The following is a 27,934-nucleotide window of genomic DNA, read 5'->3' as shown; positions in this document are numbered from 1 at the left end:
GGAAGGCTATGACTTTGAGGCTGAGGGGCAGGATGGACAAGAGTTAACTCAGGCATCCCCAAACTATGGCCCACGGGCCACATGCGGCCCCCTGAAGCCATTTATCCGCCCCCCCGTCGCACTTCAGGAAGGGGCACCTCTTTCATTGGTGGTCAGTGAGAGGAGCACAGTATGTGGCGGCCCTCCAACAGTCTGAGGGACAGTGAACTGGCCCCCTGTGTAAAAAGTTTGGGGACGCCTGAGTTAACTGGAACCTTGTCATTAAGTTGTTTATTGCTTATTTTGGTTGGAAACAAAGTGTGACTATATGAATGAATCTCTGGAAAGAATTCCAAAGACATACAAAAACACTTCAACCCATGGAATCATCCTGTTTCTCACTGTTATCTCTTGAAAATAACAGATTTTATTTAAATATATACTTTCTCATATTTGTTGAAAAAAAGACCCTTGCCTTAACAGGGAGATTGTCAGTTGCTGAACTACTTATATCAAATATAAGGGTTGAAGAGTATTAGAATAGGGAACTCCACTCGTGCCAACACCCGAGCTACATAGCTTTTTCATTTTTCCACTGGAGAGGGGAAAAGACTAATGGTGTACACCAATTTGTATTTACCCGACAATATAAGCATATTTGTTGCAGCCAAGTAAGTTATAACCCAGACCAGTCTAAAGGATACCGTGAAAGCATCCTGGAAATGAAGAGAATATGCAATTCTTTATCAATTCACAGTCCTGCCATCTGAGAGTCCACAAGAGCCTAATCACATTCTACTAACATTTTTCTGACAAGAAGGACTTTTCCAAAGATTTTCTGTCATATTAAAATTGCTCTTTTCTTGCCCTTAGCTGGGCCTCTCCTTTTTTTTTTTTTTTCTTTTTTTTTTTTTTTTTAAGAGAATGGAGGAAAGAAAGAAGTACTTACACAGTACCTGGTTCACTGCTTCATACTTTTATCCAAAGAGGGGGAAAAAAAGAACAAAACCCTTTAGCCTCTTCTAATATATGTCAGCCAGAACTGTATTTATGAATTGAAAATCTCCCATGCCCTTTTCTCCCACTGTGAATCCTTTTCAAAAAAGAAAAAAATTAAGTCAGGAAGCTGTTTGTGTGTTTAGCAAGGTAGGCAATCCAAACAGTCCTTAACAGTGTAATGGTACTATCTCCATTCCCATACATACTAAATCTTCTCCCAGAAAACACTAACATGCCAGTTGGAAAAATCCAAATGTGGAAAGTTACATCAATTCTAAGAGTCAGAAGTCACGGCTCCTACTTCCAATACAACCCTTGACTTTGCATGTGATCTTGAGCTCTTAAGATGCCCCCAAAAAGGGAACTCTGCATAAATTCAGCAGTGCTAGGAGCCCATATGTGCGAGTTTCCTCTAGAGGGTACTGAAAAAGTAAAAAATAAAAATTATTATTATTATAAGGATGAATAAAGAAAAAGTTCCTTAAAGTTTAAAAACATACAAGGACTTATGTTGACCAAGTTTGCCAAAAACATTCTATTAAATAATAGTTTATTGCACTCAAATATGTAGAGAAAAAAATTCTTTGGGAGCTACCAAAATTGTTTCATTTGGTAACCTAAACTCGAAGCATGGTTCATTTCAGGCCTTAATTTGTAAAAAGGAAACATCCACTAAAGGGTATTTCTCTGCTAGTTTGGTTGTTAGTAGAAGGTGAAATTGGCTAAGACAAACACCGAGAAATATCTTACTGTGGGTCTCCTGCATAACTCAACTGTGCAGGGCGTATCCCAAAGTGGACGATAATCGGAAAAGTAATCACATCAGGATTGAACTGTTCACGATCCAGTTGATCGATACGGACAGAGCTTGGTTTCTAGAGAGAAAAATCAAAGCCATTTATTCCCATAAGAAGTCTTTACGTATTGACTTTACCCTAAGCAGGGAAGGAATTAATCGAACTTTTTTCTAGGAAAGCCTTGTCCCCAAAGGGAAAAGGTCATTTAAAAACCTTTAATTATAGAAGCTATACAATATAAAAACTATAATGCCATCCCTGTAAGTGAGCCTACTCCATTTGGCATAATGAACAATGATTTTGTCCTTTTTTGCAGTCCACATAAAAACCTTTAAAAATTAAACTTTTAAAAGGACACCTAATCAGATACAACTTTTCCTTAACCTCTGCGAAAGCACAGGGGAAGGATTGCACATCACAGGCAGAGCCTGTTCCGCTTTAATTTCACATTTCAGGATACACAGACAGATGCTTCTATTTTCTTTCTTTTTTTTTTTTTTTTGAGACGGAGTTTTGCTTTTGTTACCCAGGCTGGAGTGCAATGGCGCGATCTCGGCTCATCGCAACCTCCGCCTCCTGGGTTCACAGATGCCTCTATTTTTAAGTTTTTTTCCCCAACTTGTTCTCAGTGGATCTTATGTATTCCTTCAATTCTACACCTTTAAGTTAGAAAACATAGCGGTAGAAAGTCCAAATAGTTAAGCTTCTCTTATTATGTCCATGCAGGGCATTTGTGTATTTTAACAGAGCCTAGTATTTTTTTCTTCATGTCTAATAAAGGAAGAAGTTAATGGCTCATTTTTTCTGGATCATTTGTGAAATGGCTTTCATCTTGAAAGCTTACATTTATGAAAAGATGGTAAAATGAGAAAGGATAGGTTTCAGCAACCTCCTTGCTTATAGTCAACTCTCAGGACAGTCTCAATTAGAGACTCAGTTTTTACTAGCACACTGTAGAGTCTGTGGCTCAGTTGCCTTGGAGGCTAAGGCTATAAAACAGATTCATAGAGAAGCCAATCATCTTCATTCTGTCCCGCAAAAACGGCCCAACAACTAACTGTGATATCAGCCAGCCATCTGACAAATATCCAATGAGGTGACAAAGGGAACAGACTTGGGTGAATTCATCCGCATTACTGAAAAAACTCAAACCTTTTGGAGGCCAAGGCAGGCAGATCACAAGGTCAGGAGTTCGAGACCAGCCTGACCAACACAGTGAAACCCTGGCTCTACTTAAAATACAACAATTAGCTAGGCATGGTGGCACATGCCTGTAGTCCCAGCTACTCAAGAGGCTGAAGCAGGAGAATCACTTGAATCCAGGAGGCAGAGGTTGTGGTGAGCCGAGGTCGTGCCACTGCACTCCAGCCTGGGCAACAGAGCAAGACTCTGTCTCAAAAAAAAAAAAACAAAAAACTCAAACTTAAGTTTTTAAAGAATATTTAAGTGTCATTTAATAAGCAAAATTTCACTAGTTTCTCAAAAAGTTGGTCTCTGCTCTCAAAATTTGAAAACAGAAAATATTTTGTTCACATGTAACCTAATATAAAATTATTTAAATGTCCATCAACAGTAGCAATGTGCTATTTAAGGTCAAAGAATTGCTTTCATTATTTCATACAACAAAACAGCAGGATACATTTTTTTAAAGAGGAACTTTACAATAGAATGCTACTGAATTATTCATATTTCCATGATTTTAAGCACCATTCTATGGTACCAACAGAGGAAACAGTAATTTAAAGTATCTATAGTTCTCTAAATTTATGGCATGGGTTGGGGGAGCAGGAAATGAAATAAATTCTAGACTTTGGCCACACCCTATAACATTTATTATACCCTCTTTGTGTAAGAATAAAAAACATTCTTGCTAATGACTAAAGTATTCCCTGGCAGAGCCAAAGTGCTTAGGCAGGAAGATTAATTCTTTTAAGTTCTGCAGCAATAAAGTATTTCATGTGACGATAATGGCTTGAAAAATTTAATAAATTTCCCAATATTCTTGCCATTGAGCAATCTTTCAAAGCAAGTCCTACAGAGGATGAAAGGTAGTGTCGTGTCTACCTTGTCACATGAGCAACTTCCACACTTCTCGGTAGGATGTTTTCATAATAATGAGTTCTCCGATTTTCTTCCTCCTTTAAGCATATCTTTAGATAAATACTATAAAAGAATTAACCTCAACACATTCCTAAGCCTGACACCAAAACTTCCAATATAAATCTTTCATACTGACTAGGTCTGACTTCAGATTTTCAATACTGGCTTTACAGCATCTCAAATATGCACAGTTAATCATGCCAATAATTTCTACAATTTTTCAGTTCCTCAGAGATCTTACTATTTAGGAAGCACTCCTGGCAAATTTAGCCCAGTGATCTCTCCTAAAATGAGAAGTTTTCCTGATGGGTCCATTAGTTCAACCATTCATCAAAGACTCCTTTCATATGTTAGTGGCCTTTGGGCTTTCACCTGGGCAAGCAACATGCATTAGGTTGGTGCAAGAGTAATTGCGGTTTCTGACATTAAAAGTAATTAAATTACTTTTAATTACAATAAAAAGTAATGGCAGAAACCGCAACTACTTTTGAACCAACCTGATATATAATTCCACTAGCACCTGGCTCATATAACAGTCCCTCAACAAACTAGGTGAATGATGATCATGGTGATCATAAACTTCATCTATGCCACTGGCTCAAAAACAAGTAATGAGAAAAATCAAAAACAAGCAGTGAGAAAAATCAAACTGTTTGAGGATTTTTTTTTTTTAACTACAAAACTGGGCCTCACTACCTGGAACATATGGGGTTGAGTCAGGCAGGGTATCCTTAAGATTTTTAAAACTCTCCAACTGATTCTCGAGTTCAGGAAAACATAACTCTACCATGGAAGGAAGCCCAGGGTGAACATGCTTCCCGAGTGTCTGCTGCAGAACACAGAACTCTCCAAGTGGAACCACCCAGCTGAAAACGGACATCTCCTACCGCCATCACTCCATCCTCTGACTCAGCATGAAAAGTGACAGGGGGAATATCAAGATATGCAACTGTTGTAAGAAGAAAAACAGAACTCACAGTCCTACTCTGACAGGGTTATTACTTACATATTTCTTTTAAAGTTACTTCAATAATTATGTGGCTTCACAGTATAACAGTAAAAATTATGTGATTTTTCTGATTTTAAACAAGTTTTATGTTTAAGCATATTTTTATTAAACAATTTTACTTTCTGGATTTGCTTAAAAGAATTGAATCCATACTAGCTAGAATGTTTTATTTGCAAATAACATTTTGTTTGTGCAGATGTTACTGTCACACTACAAAAAGTGGATCCAGAGTTTTCAGTTTATGAATCAAAGCTATTAAGCAATTGGCAGCTTTTTACAAAGCAACAGCTTTGTTAAACAGATTATTCCACCTCTTTTCATAGAAATATTTTAATTCTCCATTTCTATAAAATGTAATCCTCATAAGATGCCAATATATAACTCTTTATGAAACACTAACATGATTTTAGAGGAAAAAAAATTGCCTGATATAAAGAAAACGCTATGTTTTTATATAAGAATTAGTTTTCTTTTAATTATCTCCTTTTAATGTTCACTTTTTTTCTTAAAAAAGTGAACATTAATAGCTCATTTTAAAACAAAACACTTAAGAAGCACCCGATAAAATGGAAAATATTTATAATAATTATGGTGGAGGATCAATAAAAAAGAATACTACAAAAAAGATCAGACAAAGGATATTAATAGGCTATTATCAAAAGAAAACAAGAATGGGCAATAAACATTTAGAAATCAAAATAAATACAAAACTGAACTAAGTAGTTTCCACCTGTGCCCCCACCCCGCTGCCCATCAAATTCTCTTAGTATAACCAGCATGAAGATATGGGTACTCTCATATGCTCCCAGAGTACAAACTTTACAGCCCTTTTAGAAAGCAATCTGCAACATGCAGCAAAAGCCTTAAAAATGTACCTATCTTCAGGCAGAATAAATTTCTGAATTGCATGATTTTACTACCAAATATGCCTAAATTGTAATATTTTCTTATTTACTGAACATTTAAAGGAAAAATTATCAAAGAACAAGAAGCAGTGAGTACCTAAAACTTTCAAAATGTGCTGTTACTGTTTTCATGAAACATTCAGCTCTGGAAAAGAAGGTGCTTCAGCCTCTGAATATACAGACACCAGAACATACCGTCCCAGGGTTAGTAACGATCATGCCTTTACATTCTTCTGCATATTTCTGCCACTCCAGCTCCTCCCACTGAAGCATGTTGGCAATCTCCTCCTCAGGCACCAGGGCTTTGCTGCACCGTAACAAGTACAGGAGAATCTGGTGCATCGACAGCACTTCCTTTCCTCCATCTTGGGTGGGAGTGGGAGGCGAGAGAAGGGGGAAGAAATAAGGCTACTCAACTTACAGCAAATCAACAACTGAATAAGGAAAAAACAAGACAATGAAGGAAAAGAGCACGTCCAAAAAGGTAATTTAAAATTTACACTGTTTAACCAGGTGCCAAATAATATGAAAGCCATTTGTTTCATTGATGAATAATGCTCGTAAACCATCTCATTTACTAAATTGGCAACAACAACATTATAAATGATAAACAGCTCCATTTGTGAGGTGTGAATATAAAAAAGGTGCCTGTGTAAATAAATTTAAAGCCACCTAGCATAAAGAACCATAGTTTATAATATACAGAACCATGTTATGTCTTAAATATTTTATCATTCATTCCGAGGTAACAGATGAAAGCTCTTTAGAAGTGATGTTACTGTCTTAAGGAAATTCTAAGCTTTTATGAGACATTTATGGATGTCTTCAATAAGCTATTGTTGCATTATGGTCTAATTTTTTGGTGCTAATGTGCTGCACCTGCCATGATGAACAGAGCTAAAGAACCTGTGCTAATATGACAGAAGATCATTATGGAGTTAGCACATGGAAAAAATACCAAGTGTTCTGAGGCCTACAGAAACATATAGCATCAAGTACAGGGATGAAAATAACAAAGGGCATCATTCAAGTACCTTGGAAAAAGCCAATTAATCTAGTACTTGATGAACCAAAGACATCCACTTCACGTGGGCATTAATGCGGGGTCCACATGCTTCTGCATTCTCTTTGGACTTAGCTTCTTGACCAGCACGGGCAACCATTTGACACCGTTTTTCTTTGCCTGTTCCCACCCAAACGAAGGACAAGAGCCCTGAAAAGAACGATCATTACCCTCTCCCAGGACATGAGATACACTTTGAACAGTAGTACAGGACCAAACACTTCAGGGAGAAGGACGGGGACCAAGGGCATAAGATGGCAGCAATGGGATGGCACAGAAGAGAGTGTCCTCCTTAGTCAGAGGAATTAGTGTCACCCAGTTTGAGTCTGGGGTACTAAACAATTTTAACACGGCCTATTGTGGGCTAAGAACTTGAGTCACGACTGCATGTCTGAGAGAAAAGAGAGTAAATGTCAACATTTCTGTGTGAGCTGTTTTCCTCCATCCGAGATGTTACTCTGGAACTAGACTGCACTGCTGTTCTACAGCCACTATATATGTAGGCATGAATTCACTCATTCATCCAAATATTCATTCATTCAACAAATATTTATAGAGTACCTATTATGTAACAGCCACTGTTCTAGGCCCTGAGAACATAGCAATGATGGAAATAGCCAAAGCCTCGCCTTCCTGAAGCTTATACTGCAGTAGAGACAATAAAAAAGAGCTACATAAAAGATCAGGTTGAGATGAGTGCTACAAAGAAGAATCAAACAGGGCAAGGAACCAGAGTTGTATCTAAAAGGATGGTTAGGAAAGGAATCTTCTAAGAGGTTTCACGTAGACAAAACTTGAAAGGAACAAGGGAGGCCACCATGCAGCAGTCTGGAAGAGAAGAAGAAAGAGCAAATGCCGTAAGGTGGAGTGGAACTGCACTGCTATGCACTGTGCCCTGGTGGAGAGGAACTGTGCCCAGGAACTGCAATGAGGCCACTATGGATGGTATGAAGTGAGAAGAATGTGAGAGAGGCAGCAGGGAAGTCAGAGCTTACAAAGCTTTACAGCTCAAGAGCTCTGAAGTTGACTCTGAAACGGGAGCTTGTTTTTCACCATATGTGCCAGGCACAGAGTGGTCCCATGTCATCATCACCACAGAAAAAAACGCCACAAGTTCTAGGCGTTCGAGAAGCACATAGGCTAATAATGATGGATCACAATAGTTCCTAAAGGAACCTTAATCAAAGACACTGTGCTTCTTTCTGAAAAGTACATAAATAATTGTCCAAGAACTGACAAAATCACAAAATACATCAACCCACATTAAGATATGTTCTATCTACTAATTCATAGCAGTGACATTTTTTATTGCCTCATTACAAAGCAACTGCCTTAAACCCAAAAGTCATCATTAATAAGCAAACTTCCATGGTGTTATGGACTCAATGTTTGTGTTCCTCCAAATTTCATATATTAAAATCCTTTTTTTTTCTTTTTTATTTTTGATTCAGGGTCTCTGTCACTCGGGCTGGAGTGCAGTGAGCCATCACAGCTCATCTGAGCCTCAACCACCTAGGCTCAAGCAATCCTCCCATCTGAGCATCCCAAGTAGCTGGGACTACAGGCGTATGCTACCATGCCTGGCTACTTTTTAAATTTTTTTGTAAAGACTGGGTCTAACTATGTTGCCCAGGCTGTTCTCCAACTCCTGGGATCAAATGATCCTCGCACCTCAGCTTCCCAGAGTGCTGGGATTACAGGTGTGAGCCACAGCACACAGTCATATATTAAAATCTTAACCCCCAGTACGATGGTATTAGGAGGTGGGGCCTTTGGAGGTAATTAGGTCATGAGGGTAAAGCCCTCATAAATGGGCTTAGTGCCCTTACAAGAAGAAACAGGAAAGGGCTTGCTTCCTCTCTCTTTTCTCTAGCAGATGAGGATATGAGAAGATGACTGGCTATGAAGCAGTAAGAGGACCTTCATCAACAAGCCAACCACGATGGCACCCTGATCTCTGACTACTAGCCTCCAGAACTGTGAGAAGTAAGTGTTTATTGTCTAAGCCACCAGTCTATAGTGTTTTTGTTAGTACAGTTCAAACAAAGACCCATGGTTAGGGGGGCATATTTCTCCAAATCAGTCTCAAAACACATTCTAGCTGGGCATGGTGGCTCATGCCTGTAACCCCAGCACTTTGGGAGGCTGAAGCGAGCAGACTGCTTGAGCTTAGACGATCAAGGCCAGCCTGCGCAACACGGCAAAACCCAGCTCTACGAAAAATAGGAAAATTAGCCAGGCATGATGGCACGTGCCGGTGGCCCCAGCTGCTCAGGAGGCTGAGGTGGGAAGACCACCTGAGCCCAGAAGGTTGAGGCTGCAGTGAGCCATGACTGTGCCACCTCACTCCCACCTGGGGACAAAGTAAGATGCTGTCTCAAAAAATAAAATAAAATAATAAAAACATATTCCGATCCACCTGCATGTGACATGTGTTCCTCAACCAGTAATGTTCCCCTCTTTGCGAAGGAGCACAGGAAACCCATAATGCCTCTCTCTCAGTCTGAGTCCATGATAATTTCCAATCTCCTAAGGGGACTGAGGTGAAAAGGTGGAAGAAAAAATTCTGACATCAGAATATGTTGCCTACACACTTCACGCGCATACACACAGAACAGCAGGAATAAAGGAAACCTAGAGAACCCTGGGAAGAACCGCCACCCTAACTAGATTCACTAGGAACTAAGGAAAGAGTCAAATAGTTTTTGGCTTATAATGCCTAGACTTGGTGAGATTACTTAAGAGTACCAGGGACTTTAAGGACACAATAGGGGTGTAAACTACCGTAAGAAGGAACAGAATATTGCTTTGCTGTAAGGATTAGAAAAAAGATACATATTTTCATGGGAGGGGAAAAGCATGATGGAAGGAGTAAATATACACAGGTCCAGGTATATAAAACAGCACTAGCATCTCCACACATGCATTTACATGGCACTTCAGAAAAAAGAGAAACAGACTTGTGACAGTGAATACAATGTGAAACGGCTTTTAAAAGAGCTACTGGGAGAGAGGAATACTACAAACAAAGACTCCCTTAAAAGCCTCAACTCTGTAGAAAATAATTAATATCGATACTGTCCAATTTAGGAAAGGAATAACTGTAAGAATAAGAAATAAGGCTGTTGGCCAGGTGTGGTGGCTCACACCTGTAATCCCAGTACTTCGGGAGGCTGAGGTAGGTGGATCACCTGAGGTCGGGGGTTCAAGACCAGCCTGGCCAACATGGCGAAACCTGTCTCTACTAAAAATATAAAAATCAACCAGGCGTGATGGTGAACTCCTATAATCTTAGCTAATCAGGAGGCTGAGGCAGGAGAATCGCTTGAACCTGGGAGGAAGAGGTTGCAGTGGGCTGAGATTGTGCCACTGCACTCCAGCCTGGGCGACAGGGCAACTAAGATTGCGCCACTGCACTCCAGCCTGGGCGACAGAGCAAGACTCCCTATTTAAAAAAAAAGAAGAAGAAGAATGGCAGTTATCCACCTTCTTATTTAGGTGCAATGTTAATGATGAGGGAGGAGTGAGCCATACAACAGCATAGAAACCAGACGTAATTCAAAACAACCACATACACGCATCAGGTGCAAAGTTAACAACACTGAAGGAGAAACCACAAATCCATGTTGAAATCTGCTAAATATTTCGAATAGCAACTAAACCTTAAAGAGATTTTATTTACCACTGTAGCAAAGTAGAAACTCGGGGCAGATAACCTGAGGTGAAAGGTTTCTCAAGGAAGGGTGATGGAGACTCTGCTCCCTGTCTGGTTTCAGGGTTCAATCTCCATGGAAAGGTAGGAGGAGATGCATAAATCAGAGAGTCCTAGAGCCCACAGGGCATGGGCTACATCTCACACCCAGCCTGGCAAAAAGACACTCCATAAACATTTGTGGAATGACTTTCTGAAGCAGACTAATAACTTGGCCGCTTGCACTCGGGGCTGCCATGAATTCACTAATGTTAATGAATTGGCTCTTTTGGTTTGTCTGCTTTGCCATTTGTTTATGTTGGGGATTTATGGAGCCATGTCACTGAGGGCTAGGAAGTAATTTTTATCTTGTTGGCTGAAATAAATAGGACATGATATAAATGAGAAATGAGAGCGGGTAAGCTAAGGTTAGCAGGACTTCTGCCAACTCTGGGACTGGAACCGTGACAACAGCTCATTATTCGGGAAGAACTGGAGTTTGTGTTTCAGGGAATGAATCTGGACAGTCATTAATGAACTGACAGACTTTATAAACTGTTTCTTAGAGACCCAGTTCTCTCAGTTTATATGGCTTGATTATTTATGCAGTTATTTGGGGAGGGGGTAATTTGTTAGGGAATCTGTGTTAAGTATATGGCTGATTATAAGAGTATTTCTCAACTGTATAATACTCAACTTTAAGACATACAAAAATATCATCTCCTTTCTCTACACTGAGAGTAACTGTATGACTGCATTTCTGTGTCTTCTGGGTATTCCTGCTGAGACATCCTACTAATCTTACTTTCTAAAATATGTATTAACAGGTCTTTTCTACATTTTCCAAAATGTATATTAAGTTGTGGTACTAACAGATGGTTTTGCAAACTACACTTGCCTCCTGGAAATTCTATGACACTCTCCCACCTCCTGACCCCCTGCCAGCCATACCTGAGAACTATTGCTCCAGATGGGGCAATTTCAAAGAATCAATTTTCCAGACAGTCAATTTGCAAAACTGATTCAGGATTTGCAATGCTTTACTAGGGCAGTAATATAAGCAATGAGTAGGCTTTTCCCTAAGAGTGATCTCATTATCTTGAATTACAACCTACCTTTGCCCCAGTTACACTCAGAATAAAACCTTAGAATCAGTCTAGTTCATATCAAGTATTCTGCGACCAAAGGTAGAGAGTGGGATAGGAAAGAACCACAATTTAAGAAACATTTTTAAATCTCAATAAACTGATTGCTCTGACTTGGTTTCTGGTTAACTGGCCAGCATTGAATAATCCTTGGTTTAAACTATCAAGCTTACTTTTGGGTAAAGTTGTACAAAGCAACTGGGACAGCTATCTTCAAAATGGGTAAACTTAAGAGTTAGAGAAATATGATGATGACTTATAAAACTTGAATTTTCAGTTAGATATTACAGTAAACTGACACAAACAAAAAGCAAGTGAAGAATGAGAAGACCATGAAGTAATAATGAGAGGACCACATAGAAAACATGTGAAAAGCTACTCATTCTCAAAGAAGCTCAAGAAACATGCAAACAGTAACATCAGACTTTTTGCTTATCGGATGGACTAAACCAGGGCTGTCTAATCTTTTGGCTTCCCTGGGCCACAATGAAAGAATTGTCTTGGGTCACACATAAAATATACTAACAATAGCTGATGAGTTTATAAAGAAAAATCACAAAAAAACTCACAGTGTTTTAAGAAAGTTTACGAATTTGTGATGGGCCCCATCCAAAGCCATCCTGGGCCATATGTGGCCCAGGGGCTGCAGGTGGAACAAGCTTGGCCTAAACTGTAAAAGACTAGTAACATCCTAGCCAGGTGTGGTGACTCACACCAGTAATCCCAGCACTTTGGGAGGCCAAGGTGAGCAGATCACAAAGTCAGGAGATAGAGACCATCCTGACCAACACGGTGAAACCATGTCTCTACTAAAATACAAAAAAAATTAGCTAGGTGTGATGGCACACACCTGTAAGTCCCAGCTATTCAGGAGGCTGAGGCAGGGGAATCACTTGAACCCAGGGGGTTGCAGTGAGTCGAGATAGCACCATTGCACTCCAGTGTGGCTACAGAGCAAAACTGTGTCTCAAAAAAAAAAAAAAAAAAAGAGAGAGAGACCAGCCTGATGAACGCCATGTCGGTCTCTACTAAAAATACACAAATTAGCCAGGTGTGGTGGCAAGTCCCTGTAATCCCAGCAACTTGGGAGGCTGAGGCAAGAGAACCACTTGAACCCGGGAGGCAGAGGTTGCACTGAGCCGAGATCATGCCACTGCACACCAACCTAGGCGACAGAGAAAGACTCAGTCTCAAAAAAAAGAAAAAAAAAAAAAAAACTAGTAACATCCAGTATTGGCAGGTGTACAGAAAAAGAGTACTTTCAAAAACTACTGGTCAGAACTACAAATTGGTATATCCTTTCTAGAGAAAACTTGGCCAACATCATTCTGAATTTAAAATGTGCATGCTACCTTAACAAATAATTTCACTTCTAGAACTCTACCTTACAGAAACAAAAAATACAACAGGACAGACACAGATGATTTCTGAAGCATTTATACAAAATGTGGGGAAAATGAAGAACTCCAAAATATTTGTCGCCACAGGAATTATTAGAAAAATTAATGTTCATCCATAATATAAAATGCTAAATATGTATCAAAGAATGAAGCAAAGTATTTATAGTACAGAGAATGCCTGAAATATCTGAGTTAAAAAAAAAAAAAAGTTGTGTAACATATTTAGTTATTCCACTTAAAGAAAAAAAGCATAATTCTTCTTACAGCTGTTAAAACAAATTCAAATCAAGCCATTTACAATATTTACTCATTTTCACATTTTCAGAAGGAAGTGTTCACCTTTTTTACTTTACATACTTTTGTATTGTGTACACACACATACACACACAGACACACACACATACACACACAGTCAACATGATCAAAAGCAAAAGCAACGCTTCAATTTTCTAAAGAAATTGTTCTTTTCAATAAATGGTGCTGGATCAATTGTATAACCACATTGAAAATAATGAGTTTTGACCCATATCTCATACCAATTGTAAAAACAAGTTCAAGACTGATTACAGATAATAACATGAAGAAAATATAAGTGAGTAACTTGACATTGGGGTAAGCGAAAATTTCATAAACAATATAAAAAGCTCTAATCATAAAGGAATATATATCTATAAATTGGACTATATCAAAATTAAGAATTTCTATTCATCAAAAATCACCATTAATATCAAAAAGCAATCTACAGAGAAAGTACTGGCAATATATATATCTAATAAAAAACTCATATACAGTATATAATTCCAAAAACCTAAAATATCAGTGAGACAAAGGCTGATATTGCCCAAAAGAAAAATGGGCAAAAGACTTGAACACATACTTTTAAAAAACGCTATCTAGGTAACCAATAAATACATGAAATGGTGCTCCATTTTATTAATCATTGGGAAAGTGCAAATTAAAATCATCACAAATTAAAATCGCTTAATTTATCACTTCTTGGCCTTTTGACTAAGATCAAGTACAGAATGGCTAAATTGACAAAGAAAAAATAAATGCCAAGTGGTGAGAATGTGAAATAACTTGAATTTTCATACACTATTAATGGGAAGATAAAACAATATAGTCACTTTGGAGAACTGAAAGTGTCTATAAAGCTTAATATAAACACACCCAGAATTCCACTCCTTGGTATGATATGCATGTAGCAGAAAAAAATATATATATATATATGCTCACTAAACGATACGTACAAGTTGTCTTTGGTGAACATATATATGCTATTCAAATATACAGATACAGATATATAGTGAATATATCTATATATAGTGAATATAGAACATGAATATACATGCCACGAATATATAGATATTATATATCTATATATTGTATATATATATACACATATACCCAAATGTCCATTAATCATAGGTAGGTTTATTTTAATTTAGTCATCCCATATAATACTATATAGTAATAAGAAGAAGGCAACTACAGTCAACTGCAACAAGAGGTGATTCTGAAATACGTTAAACAAAAGACAGAAGCAAAAGAGAATATAAAATTCTAGTTTTTGTAGTTCAAAAACAAGTAAAACTAATACATGGTGTTTCAAGCCAGAATAGCAGTTACCCTTGAGGGTCTGGGCAATCACTGGAAAAGGGTCCAAAGGAGGTTCCTAATCGTGACCTGCTGCTGGGTGCATGGGCGTATTCACATTGTGAAAACGCACTGAGGTGTTATATTCACAATGCGTGCACTTTTCAATATTTATGTTATAGTTCAATCAAAAGTTTACTTTATAAAAATGAGAGATAACACCAAAGAATTTTTAAATAGGCTGGGTGTGGTGGCTCATGCCTGTAATCCTAGCACTTTGGGAGGTCGAGGTGGGTGGATCACAAGGTCAGGAGTTTGAGACCAACCTGGCCAACATGGTGAAATCCCGTCTCTACTAAAAATATAAAAATTAGCCGGGCATGGTGGCACACACCTGTAATCCCAACTACTCAGGAGGCTGAGGAAGGAGAATTACTTGAACCTGGGAGGTGGAGTTTGCAGTGAGCCAAGATCGTGCCACTGCACTCCAGCCTGGGCAACAGGAATAAGACTCCATCTCAAAAAAAAAAAAAAAAAAAGAGAAAAAAAAATTTTTTTTAAAGCACACTCATTAGTAACCAAAAACATGAATATTTACATAAGGCACTATTATGAACAATTAAATAAAATCAGTAAACAAGTATTTACTGAGTCTCTGCTATGTGCCATGAAGTATGTTAACACTAGTGATAGAAGACAGACAAATGTTTACTCTTCAGCCTCATGGAACTCACCACTGAAATTTTTTAAAAGGAAGAAAGAAAGGAGAGAAGGAAGATAGGCAGGCCTAAAATACTAAAAATGAATATTAACACAGTTTTCACATTGGCATAAACTGATGTTATTCTTTCAACAAGAAATTTGGCGCTATGTATCATGATCTTTAAAAATATCCAGCCGGGCGCAGTGGCTCAAGCCTGTAATCCCAGCACTTTGGGAGGCCGAGGCGGGTGGATCACGAGGTCAAGAGATCGAGACCATCCTGGTCAACATGGTGAAACCCGATCTCTACTAAAAATACAAAAAAGTAGCTGGGCATGGTGGCACATGCCTGTAATCTGAGCTACTCAGGAGGCTGAAGCAGGAGAATTGCCTGAACCTAGGAGGCGGAGGTTGCGGTGAGCCCAGATCGCGCCATTGCACTCCAGCCTGGGTAACAAGAGCAAAACTCCATCTCAAAAAAAAAAAAAAAAAAAAAAATCCATCTGCTCAATGAATTATTAAAAAATAGAGGCAAATCATATACTAGTAGATGACAACTATATAAAAAACACCCTTATATGCACAGAAAAAGAAAAAATATTTATCAAAATGTGTTTTTAACTCACCATTTTCTAAAAGATCTTTAACAAAGTCACATTATGAAAAACAAACCATAATTTCCTAACTAATAGCAAAATGTATTTTAAAAGTATTTTTCTGAATCCTTTGGAGTCTTCTTAGTATGAATATTTTCAAAGGGAAGTCTAATGAAAAGGTAAACCCTGTTTAAAAACAAATCAATAGAGCTTTTTCTTTCTGACAACCTAAATGTTATCCCTATGCACTTATGTGAGAGTTGAAATCCCACAAAGTAAATATCCAACATCAGATTTTTCTTTAAGGTGATTTTAAAACTGCCCACTTTCTCTCAGACATCTGTTTGGTCATAAAATGCCTAGAGGCAAGTAGATATAGAAAGGAAAAGGCTTTTCAATAAATTCACTCTAACACCATTTTCTAATAAGTTTACTGCTGAAGCTCCACTCTAAAATCAAAGATTCATTCACCAGAAGAGAAAAAAGGGCATCTCGATAAAACAAAACCAGATATAAAAAGGAGAAAAGCTTTTGGATGCATTTCCAAACAAAATAAACATGAACAGTAATACTAAAAGTATGAGTCATGCTAACCTAAAATAAACTAAGCCATTTTGACTGTCTGGACTGAGAAGAGAGTATGAGGAAAAAATCTTGAGAAAAATTGGAACTGGGCAGAGTAGACGAGAAGCTAAAGCCACACAAGAGGAATCAGAGGCAGGAGGAAAGTAAGGAGTGCCCAGGACCGCAGCAGGGAGGAGACCAACACTGAGGCACGTCCTCTGGAACTGGTCTGCAGGAGGCTGCCTTCGGCATCAGCAGCTGCAGCGGGCTAGGGACAGGGTGAGACGGGGGCTGGCACTGAAGCAAAACTTGGCTGTGAATGGACAAGAGCACTGGAGGAAGCCAGACCCCGACAGGCTCACTGCAGGGCTCCCAGGCATGAGGGAGGCAAGGGCTCCTGCCCGCGGGGGGACAAGAGGCATAAGGAGGACAGCGTGAACACAGGACGGAAATTCTTTAACTGCTGCTATTGGGTGGAAATGTTACACGAAGAAAAACTCCCCAACCAAGATTACAGACCGCAGATTTATAGCAGCAGCTATGTTTTATTCTCCAGTATTACTGAGTGGCCCACATGTAAAAGAAAAGGCAAGCAGTTGGATTGATGACATTTACTTGGAGGTGGTGGCCATGCAAGCAGCTGAGACAGCTGGAACTGACTGTCAGAGCACACGACCTGGCGGGGAAGGCAAAGCAAAGTGGCCGTTCGTAAAGGAGAAAAGGGAAGATCCAGGCCGAAGTAAAGGCAATAAGGACATGAGAGGCTGGAAGGACCGAAGGATGTCACCAGACAGGAAGATGCTAGAGTCAAATTCTAGGGATAAATTAATACAGGGTGGTGGCATGGTCCAAGGTTTTATCTTAGGATTAAGTGGCTGAGTGGTGACAATCATTACAGTAGAAAACGTCAAATAATCATGTAGCTCAGGGTAGAATGGTAAGTGAAGTTCTCACCAGGCTGGTAACAGAACCTTGTGGAGAAAGGAAACTGTAAGCCAGGTTTCACAGTGCTGGATAAAGCTGGCAATTGACCAGTAAATAAATAAAAGACTGGGAAGAGGATGGCAGAAGCCTCAAGGAGAAAGATTTGGCAAGCAAAAAAGCATCCAAAAGATTTCATTAAAAATGCATTTTTTTTTTTTTTTTATTTTAGAGACAGGGCCTTGCCATGTTGCTCACGCTGGTCTCAAACCCCTAGGCTCAAGCAATCCTCCCTCCTCAGCCTCCCAAAAAGCTGAGATTGTAGGTACATGTCGCTAAACTGACTCCAAGCATTTTAACACTAAATATAATGCGAAATACTACAGTTGGGTTCTTTAAAAAAAAAAAAAAAAAAATTAGGAAACAGTGAAAATGTTACTTTAAAAAATTATCATGTATTTCCTTATATATTTTGAGAGAAAAAATTATTTTATATCTTTTTTCACCATTAAAATGAATTCAACCACATGTCAAAAGATAGGAAAAAATAATCCTATTACCTTAATACAACTATTATTACAGTGATTTTTTTCAGCAGTTATAATCATACTGCATTTAAAATTTTACATTATTTTCCAATTAGCCACATGCATTTTTTAAGCCACGATCAGTTTTCTGTGTTAACACACCTGCATGATATTTGTCAAGTAGATTTCTAAAATTTACAAATCCATTTTCCATTGTTCATCTAACTTGGGCCACCATATTTCATGTAGGGATATAAATCCACATGTATAATTTTACATTTCCATGCCTAACCTGAGAAGTAGATAATTAACAGTAGCTAAGGTGGGAAAGTTGTCCCTGAAGATTGAAAGGAAAACGGCAAGCTTATTTTCAGATGCACTCTCTCACCGGGTCACTGACAAGCCAGAAGATTTACCTGGAAGAAATCTTACAAAACGTGGCATGAAATGAAATCTTGGGCAGCAGGGAGGACTGTCTTCAAACAAAGGACCTGAAAGCAAACAAAAGAAAAAAAAAGAAAGAAAGAAAAAGAAAAATCAAACAGCCTTTAAAAACAAGCACTGCAACTTAATTTCTAAGATTTACGATAACCACAAAAACTACCACCAGAAGTAGAGACATAAAAAATGCCACCACCTCCTGCCACTCCTCCTCAGTGGCTACATCAATCATTGGTAACTGCCACAAGCACCCAGGGAAGATTGCAATGAGGAGAGTATAGGAACGCAAAAAGAGGAGGAAAGCCCCCAAGCAGCAAATACATACAGTAAAATTATTTAAATATCAAGATTTATTATAACTGAATTATTGCATGATATAATGTGACTACGTGTTCTTTTCCATTTTAATCACAACATTAGAAAAATGTTTAGAAATGCTATCGGTTTGAAAAACCATTCAGCAATAAAATAAATAACTGTTAGAATACAGAGACTTCCAAAAGAGTAAGCTACTATCCAAGAACCAAGCATCAAGTCTTGAATCTATCTAGTTCACTCTAAGTGTGTGCGTGTGTGCATGTAAGTGTGTGTTTTAATGACTAACGGAAGTTTTGAGTTTTGTGTTTAAATAAACTTCCATCTTAGAAGATTTGTTACAGCAAAGTTTACTAGATTTAAAATATTAACTAACGGTAATTTTCCAAGTACACATAAATCAAGATAGTTATGCATAACTGGTACCATCTTCAAGCTGCTACCAGCTAATATTAAACACTGTCGAACTGTATAAAGTAAAATCCATAGAAACGTATTCATGTCCAATGATAACAAGTATCCCTGTGAATAATAACAAATATTCTAGTGAATAACACTTTTCCCTGGGTATTTAAAAAATAAGAGAAATTTCAACTATCTCCCTACAACTTTTATAAGAGTTTTCACGTATATCATGGCGTTTTTCTATAAGCATTACTCTTTTTTTTAAATCCTCTTACTTACCTTTAAGATTCCAGTCATATAATTCCAAAATATCTCTGAATAGAAACAGTGAAAAGAGTTCAAGCCCTTTCACACAAAAATTCTGAAAAATAAACCAAAATTAAATTACTGTAGATTGGCAAATATATATTAACTGAAGGTTCTACTGGTTCTTGTCGAGTACCTTTAAAAGTGTCTGTTAAAACTATACTAAAACCATATAGTTTCCTGAAAAGTATGGCCACAGATCACTAGTTTTAGATGGAAGTGAAATAGACAATAATGCCATTAGGATTTCTTAATGTCAACTTAGCCCTTCTCAGTATACAAATAAAATGAGAAATTTAAAAAGTAAAGTCTCACTTATACTAATATCACATTTCTCTAATTCAATTATAAACTGTATCAGAATCTTCTGGGGACTTTCTGTTGATTCAGATTATACATAAGCACCTGCAGACTCTGATAGGCTTGTCCCCTACCCCCACTCCACACATCAAAAAAACTGTTTTTTGGAGTTACCAAAAAACAGAGGTCATGTGTACCCAAAAAGTTCAAATTCATAATGAAGGCAAATTAAGGGCTAAGAAAAACTATACAATTCTGTACCAAAATTTCTCCTGTAAAACAAGCTAACCAGGTGACATATTTGCAACTGAGACTTATCTCATAATTCTTCTGCCTACTTATTTTGCTCAGGGTTCATAAATCACCCTCTGTGAGATCATGCCAGAAATCATAAACTTTTAAAATAGCAAATAAAGGCATACGACCTGAAAAACCAAAAGGAAGTTAAAAAAAAAAAGAAAAAGAAAAACCCTTCTAAGCAGCAGAATGAAGGAGTGGTTCTTTCTCTTTAATTCTTTTTGAAAGGAAGGTACAACGAACAAGACTTGCTCAGAATGAAACAGGTGCCAGTGAGGCACGCATTTCATGCCCATCCATTTCCCCCTCCACGGTCCCTGCCCATGATAAAGCTGTCCCATTAAACACGGTTTGCAAGAAAAGCCAGGGGCTCCAGAACTTGACCCTGACTCCAACCCAATGTTAAGTGCACAAGCTTGTTTGCTGTCTAGTTGCTATTTCTTAGTGTGATTTGTTGACATCAGTAAATTCAAGATCAGGCTATGAATCATTCTGAGATTCACATTAATCTTCCTTTGGAATTTTAAATCTCTTGCATATATTTAGATAAATCTGCTGCTAAGCACCAGCAATGAAAAACAATTAGGAAAAATATGTAAATATATGGGAAGAAAAATGAAGCAAGCATTGATTTTGTCATTGGAGATGACAAATAAGATTATTACAACAGCCATCAGATTGTTTCACTATTCCAGTTTCCTCTCTGATAACGGCCAGTAACCAAAATCTGTCCCCTATGTAAAAGAAACTAGAAACAGATGTAAAGTTAATATCAGCAGATGTAACACAAGAAGAAATGGGTTCAAAAACAAGTCAACAAGTTGAAAAATGACCTGAATTTTAACCTTGATACTAGAGCTACATTTCACTGACCGTTTCAACAGTGAATATTTAGAGATATTCCTGGCAAAAGCCAGATCTGGCCACATTCAATGCTTTAAAATAGTAGTGTGGAACAAGCAAAAGAGCAAACTACATCAAACCATTACACAGCCTTTTCCCTTACCTCCGGCATCATCTCTTCAATGAAATGAATCGTGTAGTCTATGTTGAATCTAATTACTTTACACAGTGGAATCTGCAATAAAAAGAAGTGAGGTTCAGTTCCCCAATATCTCCCTGCAGGCTCATATTACACACGTTTGCTACCTGACCCAAAAGGCCATGAACCAAATGAGAAGGCTTCACCTTCATCTCAGCGGCTAACGACACTGCACATGAAGCTTGACCACAACTGCTGGATTTTAATGACAAGAACCCAGCTGGCCTGGCCTCTCCAAGAAACCTGCATAATGTGGTGCTTAATTAACAGTATTAGCAGCAGCAACACAAACATGACAAGCTCCCATTCAAACCACCCATATCACCTCTAAAGAATTAATAAAACCATAACCATAAACATTTCTGTTCCTCAGGTTTTTAAAATATTTTAGAATCTCTGGCTCCTTAGGCAGATCAGAGATAGTGGGGTAATGACTCATCAATTATGGATTCATAGGTCACTGACAACATCCAATTCATGCTACCCCATCTGGCTCTTGAGCAAAAGTGGTAATAAACATAACAGCAAGTTATAGTAAAAATAATAATAATAGCTAACACTTTTTGAGCCAGGCACTGTCCCAAATGCTTCCTAATATTTATTCACGTAACCATCACAGCATACCTATGAAACAGGTTTGGCTACTATGTCCACAGTACAGTGCAGGAAACTAAGGCAGAGAGACATCAGACACCTTGCCTTAGATAACAGGGAGCTTAGCGAACTGGGAAGTCTTCCTCTAGACCCCAGCTCTTAGCCACTAGAGTATACCCCTCTCATTACCTGCTCTAATACTCAGGATACATGTGAAAATGAAGGAAGGCTCAGCATCAAATAAATCCACATCTTACTTTACCAGTGTATCATCAGACAACTGCATACTGCCTACGCATAATAGGTTTTCCGTAAATATATTTTTGAACGAATTCAAGAATGGGAAAGGGAGGGAGGGAGATGACTGCAGAGACTTGGCTGGCTAGCCGGGGAAAATCACAGACCCGGAAGTCCTAGAGATGCATTAACTACATTTTTCTGGCTGCTTAATCTGTCCATAAGATGATTTTATATAGATGTAATCATTTTCATAAACCATAGCAATCAAAAAGAAACAAATTTTAATTCTATCAGTGAACGGGATAGTAAGAAACACAGAAAAATAGTCTTACAATGCCATCTACTGGAAATCTTTTTCTCAGATATGAAGTTTAGTTCTTGGGGGCTTTTCCTTTTTTTTCTGAAGGACAGTGGTTAATATGAGTGAAATTCATAATAGCCACTACCATTTTTAAGTTCCACTTTGTTCTTATAATCATTTAAAAATATTTAAGGGTTACAAAATTTTGCATGATTCAACATATTTTTAAAATACCTATTCTTTGCTAACAACTATATTAGGTTCATAGTTACTCTAAAATAAGCTACAGGTTCTATCTTAAGAGGTAAAGATCTGTAAGAAGAAAGGCATGTAAGCAAATACAAACAGAACACAATACAATGTAACTTCTAAGTCCAACTAAAAAACAAGCAACCAAAAAAAGTATACAGTGCAAAAGAACCAAAGAGAAGGTAACATATGAGTTGTCTTCAGAGATGGGCATGGTAGCTCACGCCTGTAATCCAAGCATTTTGGGAGGCTAAGCAGGGTGGATCAACTGAGTTCAGGAGTTCAAGACCAGCCTGGCCAACATGGTGAAACCCAGTCAAAAATTACAAAATACAAAATTAGCCAGGCGTGGTCCCAGGTGCCTATGATACCAGCTACTCCGGAGGCTGAGGCAGGAGAATCGCTTGAACCCAGGAGGCTGAGGTTGCAGTGAGCCAAGACCACACCACTTCGCTCCAGCCTTGGTAAAAGAGCGAAACTCCATCACACACACAAAAAAAAAAGATGGGGAGGAATTTTCTAGGTCATCCAGAAAAGGCTGAGGCAGAGCAGGTGTTTAGCTTCTAGCAAAACAGAGGAAAGGGAGCTGAGGAAAGAAGTAGTCATTTCACAGTTCAGAGAGAGGTATGCGGAGAGAGAGAGAGGTGTCAAGATGATCTAGAGAGGAAAACAGGAACTCTGTTAGGTAGTCTTTACAGAACACGTTAAGGTCAGAGCTTATGGATATGTGGCAATAAGAAATCATTCAGTACTTTAAGTTAGAGATTACCATCATTTACATTTCAGATGAGACACTGTGGAAACAGTGTGGGGATGGCCTGGAAGGGAGCAAAGAGCAGACTGAAGTCTCATGCAATAGTCCAAGAGCCAAATGAAGGGAAGACTGGAAAGGAAGAGAAAAACTTCAGGAGATATTACTGAAATATACAGTGACCATTCTGATGTGGGAGGGAGAATGAAGAAAGAATCGAGGATCATTTCTGGGTTTCTGGCTTAAGTGACCAACTAGGTCACTTAATTCAGGAGGGTGTCCCCTGAGTACCTCAAATTCAGTATGCAGGGAAGACGGGAGTCCAGTTTCACACAGGTTGGAGGTAAGGTATATGAGGAAACATCAAGGAGGTTCATTTCAAAAGGCAATCTAAAATGTGAGAGTGGAATATTAATACAGAGGTAAGTGTCACTGCTCTAAATATTGATCTGGTGGGGATCAGAATAAGCATGGGTGAAATGAATTACTCAGAGAGAGTATATAGGAGATAAAACAACCAGAGGTCTTGGGAATTCTCGAGAGGCAGGCAGAAAGCAAATGTGCACACTTTACTCCTTGCTATCGTAGGAAAAAGCACACTGCTGGATGATTTATGCAAGTATAGTCCTTTCCCCCATCTCATTTTAACTAAAATCACTTCTTGGAATTCCTTGTCTGACCTCTTCTTTTTTTCTTTTAGGCTTCCATCCCTACCACCAGAGCCCTTCTCATCCAAATTTGGAAAGGCAGGATCTCCTCATCTATTCAATCTTTGGTCTCTCTCTAAGTCTCAAGGAGAGCTTGTTATTTTGCTACACATTGGTCAACGAAGACACTGTGTAACTTCAAAGATCACCAAAACATCTCCCAACCAATGCCATCAAATAATATAAACGACTACTATCATGTTTAAATACTTTAAATTAAAGAATATCCTATGCTGACTTATACTAACTCCTACCTCACCGTGGCAAAAAACTAAAAAACTCTCTCTAAACCTCCATATTCTAACTCTGCTACTTTCATGTACTGATTAACCAAATCCAGGGGTCAGCGAGTCCACTGCAAATGGGAAGCCAACTGAAAGTAAGAGGGAAATGATCAAGGGTTTTTCCTGTGCTTTTGAGAATATGACAAAATACTGTGTAACTCATACATATATCTTACTTTTTTTTTTTTTTTTTTTTTTTTTTTGGAGACAGAGTTTTGCTCTTGTTGCCCAGGCTGGAGTGCAGTAGCACAATCTCGGCTTCCTGTAATCTCTGCCTCCCAGATTCAAGCGATTCTTCTGCCTCAGCCTCCCAGGTAGCTGGGATTACACGTGTCCACCACCACGCCCAGCTAATTTTTATATTTTGGGTAGAGATGGGGTCTCACCATCTTGGCCAGGCTGGTCTTGAACTCCTGACCTCAGGTGATCTGCTCACCTCAGCCTCCCAAAGTGCTGGAATTACAGGTGAGAGCCACCATGCTAGTACTTCTTCTTTTTCTTTTTTTAAGAGACAGGGTCTAGCTCTGTCACCCAAGCCAGAGTTCAGTGGGATAATCAGCTCACTACAGCTTCAAACTCTTGGGTTCAAGCGATCTTCCCACATCAGCTTCCAGAGTAGCTGGGACTGCAGACATGTACCTCCATGCCCAGCTAATTTTTTAATTTTTTTGTAGAGATGAGGTCGCCCTATGTTGCCCAGGCTAGTCTTGAACTCCTGGCCTCAAGCGATTCCCTTGCCTTAGCCTCCCAAATTGCCAGGATTACAGGTGTGAGCCACTGCACCTGGCAAATACAAGTATCTTTAAAACTTCAGATAAGCTGTCAAAGCACTTAACATCAGATACTACAATAACAAATGTACTACATAAAAAGGTAAAATTCTCCCAGAATGTTCTATACTCAGCCAACAAGGCTTTCAATCCACTTCAATTCAAGACCTTAAGAGAACTTGTAGAAGTAGATTTGGTGGAGATTCTAACATTACCATCATTTGCATGACATTCTTGCTGACATTGTCTCTCTAGCAAGAAAAGGAATCAGATTGGTAAAGCAATTTAACAATCCTTTCCTTAGAAGGCTATTTCAAACTCTAGAGGCCTTTGATGATCTAATTCCTATGAACTGTACAACACTCAGCTTAAAACTCAATTTATTTTTATCAGCATCTCTAATACAAGTGATGGGGTTTGTCACAGAATAAAGTTCTCATTGAGAACTTGAACATTTACATAAAATACATACTGAAGCCAGGAATTTTTTCCATCCGTTTGTTTTATGACAGTAACAAATGTGACTAATTTAGCATTAGTGGCTGAGGGGACTTTTTTAAAATGATGTTTCTACTCACTTTTGCTGTAAACCTAAAACTACTGGTTTTTTTAAGTCCATATTAAAAAAAAAAATTATGTCTGATTCTCACTAAAACTCCAAGCATTGCTATCATTAATAAAGTTCAAAAAATTCACTTGTACGAGGTCAAGAAAAGAACAAAGGATTAGAAGATTGAAACCCAGCTGTGTCTGAAATCCTTTCCAAAGCAAGAGGTGCCAGTATTTATTATGTGCCAAACGGTATGATAAACGCTTTCATGTGTCATCGTATTTAGTTTTCACAAAAGCCAATGAGATTGCTGCAACTAATACCCCCATGTTAGAGATGAGAAAGCCAAAGCTTAGAAAGATTGAGATGTCAAATCACATAGCTAGTAAATGCTATTCACTAATTTTAAACCTGGGTCTCTCTAAGGCCACACTGCTATCCTTCTTTGATTAAAGTGGTCCTGAAAGTCAAAATAAGATCTATATTACTTCTAGGGACTCGAGAAATAAGATGAAGAAGAACTTTAAGTATTTTCATGCTAACTAAATTCTGCGCATTTGTAAGCCTTCTGGGGGGAAAAAGAGAAAGACGTTAGATGGTGGGGAGTAGAGGGTAATCAACTCTAAGGCTATGAGATTTGGTGTAACAAAGGGTTTGAACATTTATGACACCTAAAAAAAAGCAAAGAGATCAAGAAAATTCAGAAAGCTCTTAGTACCTTTCCATAAAGATTATTTAAGAATGGCCTAGTATTATTGCTTTTCTACGTTAGTGAACAGATGCTACCCCCTAGAGGCAGATATAGTATGTATTATCAAATGATTTTATTTTTACATTTACAACGTAATCATCTTCTCAAAGAAAATTCTGTAGGATAAAAAATACTGTGGAATAAAGAAAATCTCATTAGAAAAACAATTTGTCTTAAATTAGCATCACTACTACGGAATCATATCTACTTTTATAGAAAAATAGAATGACAAAAAGGGCTAAGATAAGGCAAAGATTTGAGTCTGACTGTACTCTCCAATGGAACAGAATTTCATGTGTGAAGGAAACAGTACTAAAATAATTCTTCAAATTGCAGATGTAATTTCATGCAACCAAACCAGAAAAGGTTAAAGAACATTCTATTTGATATACAATAGCTACAATTCAGCCAGTTCTACGACAGCATCTGTACTGAGACAAGTACAGTACCATGTCTTTTCCTGTGCCACTACCCACCAATTCACTCTACACCCAACTGAAATATGAAGTAAGAAAGACAATTCCTGGGACTGCCAGCATGGAGATGGAAAGATTCTGACTCACAAATCAGGAACTGCCATTTGAACCAGTTACCAACAAAGCAGCCTTAATACCTGTATAAAAATACCATGAATCCATATATCAAAGTGTCTTGAAGACATATTCCCGGGATTCAAAAGCAGAAAATGTATTTCATGAATTCAGGCTCCAAACGTCCAGAATAAGCTCTATCTCTTTTACTCAGAGACTAAACAATGGCTTCTCCTTAAAACTTTCCAACTTTCTTCTGAAGGACAATCAACCCAAAATAGCTTTAACACATTACTCCACAGTTTACCCTCCTTTTCCAATTTTTCGCACTCTCAAAATGTTACTCTGACACGTTTACTTACACCATTTAATGTGGACCGAACCTGTGACTCATTAGCACAGATGTCACACTGCCCACCTGATGCACTGCTGCAGACTTCCTGCAGCTCATTTACGCTACAGAGGGACGCAAAGGAAATGTTGCTTATGAGTCAGATATAGGAAATGTTTTGACTTTTGGAAAGAAGGGATGAAGCTACAAAAAAAGAGAAAAGCAGCCAACTGGCTCATACTTACATTGGTCAGGGGGGCATGCGCAAACATAGAAAATCCTTCGAAGATATACTCATGATCATCATATTCTATAACAGTTGGCCTGTCGGTCTAAAAGCAAACAGAAACACAAACCCCAAATTAAATAAATGACACAATTTGCATGTACAGAAATCTGTCAGGACACAAAATAACCAATAGAACATAAGGACTTCCTTCTGGACACCAAGGAGAACTTTATACAACATGTAATTTTACATGAAACGCTCTGGCTTCAGCTATTAAGTATAATATTTGTGTACTGAGGCTGGGTAAGGTGGCTCACGCCTGTAATCCCAGGACTTTGGGAGGCCAAGACAGGCAGATCACAAGGTCGAGAGATCAAAACCATCCTGGCCAACATGGTGAAACCCCATCTCTACTAAAAATACAAAAATTAGCTGGACATGGTAGCACGTGCCTGTAGTCCCACTGAGACAATGAATGATGTAATATTATGGGTGCCATAAATAAATAAAAGGCTATGTTAAGCTTCATTTTCTAGGAACTTGTTTT

The 27,934-nt window shown here is 38.3% G+C and overlaps 1 protein-coding gene across 8 annotated transcripts in view; it reads right to left on the bottom strand.

Annotated features, from left to right (window-relative positions):
* The window catches only part of DROSHA (drosha ribonuclease III), a 135,688-nt gene that overhangs the window by 64,693 nt on the left and 43,061 nt on the right, over nucleotides 1-27,934 (bottom strand). For 7 of the 8 annotated variants that reach the window (XM_039469429.2, XM_074386890.1, XM_074386882.1 and 4 more), the window contains 6 exons: nucleotides 27,404-27,490; nucleotides 21,065-21,136; nucleotides 19,435-19,516; nucleotides 18,411-18,485; nucleotides 5,985-6,154; nucleotides 1,729-1,853 (listed from right to left, as the gene is read on the bottom strand). In XM_039469429.2, coding sequence (XP_039325363.1) covers nucleotides 1,729-1,853; nucleotides 5,985-6,154; nucleotides 18,411-18,485; nucleotides 19,435-19,516; nucleotides 21,065-21,136; nucleotides 27,404-27,490 — 611 coding nt within the window. The remainder of the gene's footprint in view (nucleotides 1-1,728; nucleotides 1,854-5,984; nucleotides 6,155-18,410; nucleotides 18,486-19,434; nucleotides 19,517-21,064; nucleotides 21,137-27,403; nucleotides 27,491-27,934) is intronic. The other variant, XM_010346697.3, reaches the window with a different exon arrangement.

Source organism: Saimiri boliviensis, chromosome 1 (assembly GCF_048565385.1).
Source record: "Saimiri boliviensis isolate mSaiBol1 chromosome 1, mSaiBol1.pri, whole genome shotgun sequence".
Lineage (NCBI taxonomy): Eukaryota > Metazoa > Chordata > Mammalia > Primates > Cebidae > Saimiri > Saimiri boliviensis.
Note: the sequence above shows the minus strand (reverse complement) of the source record. Positions and strands in the feature narration are given on the sequence as shown.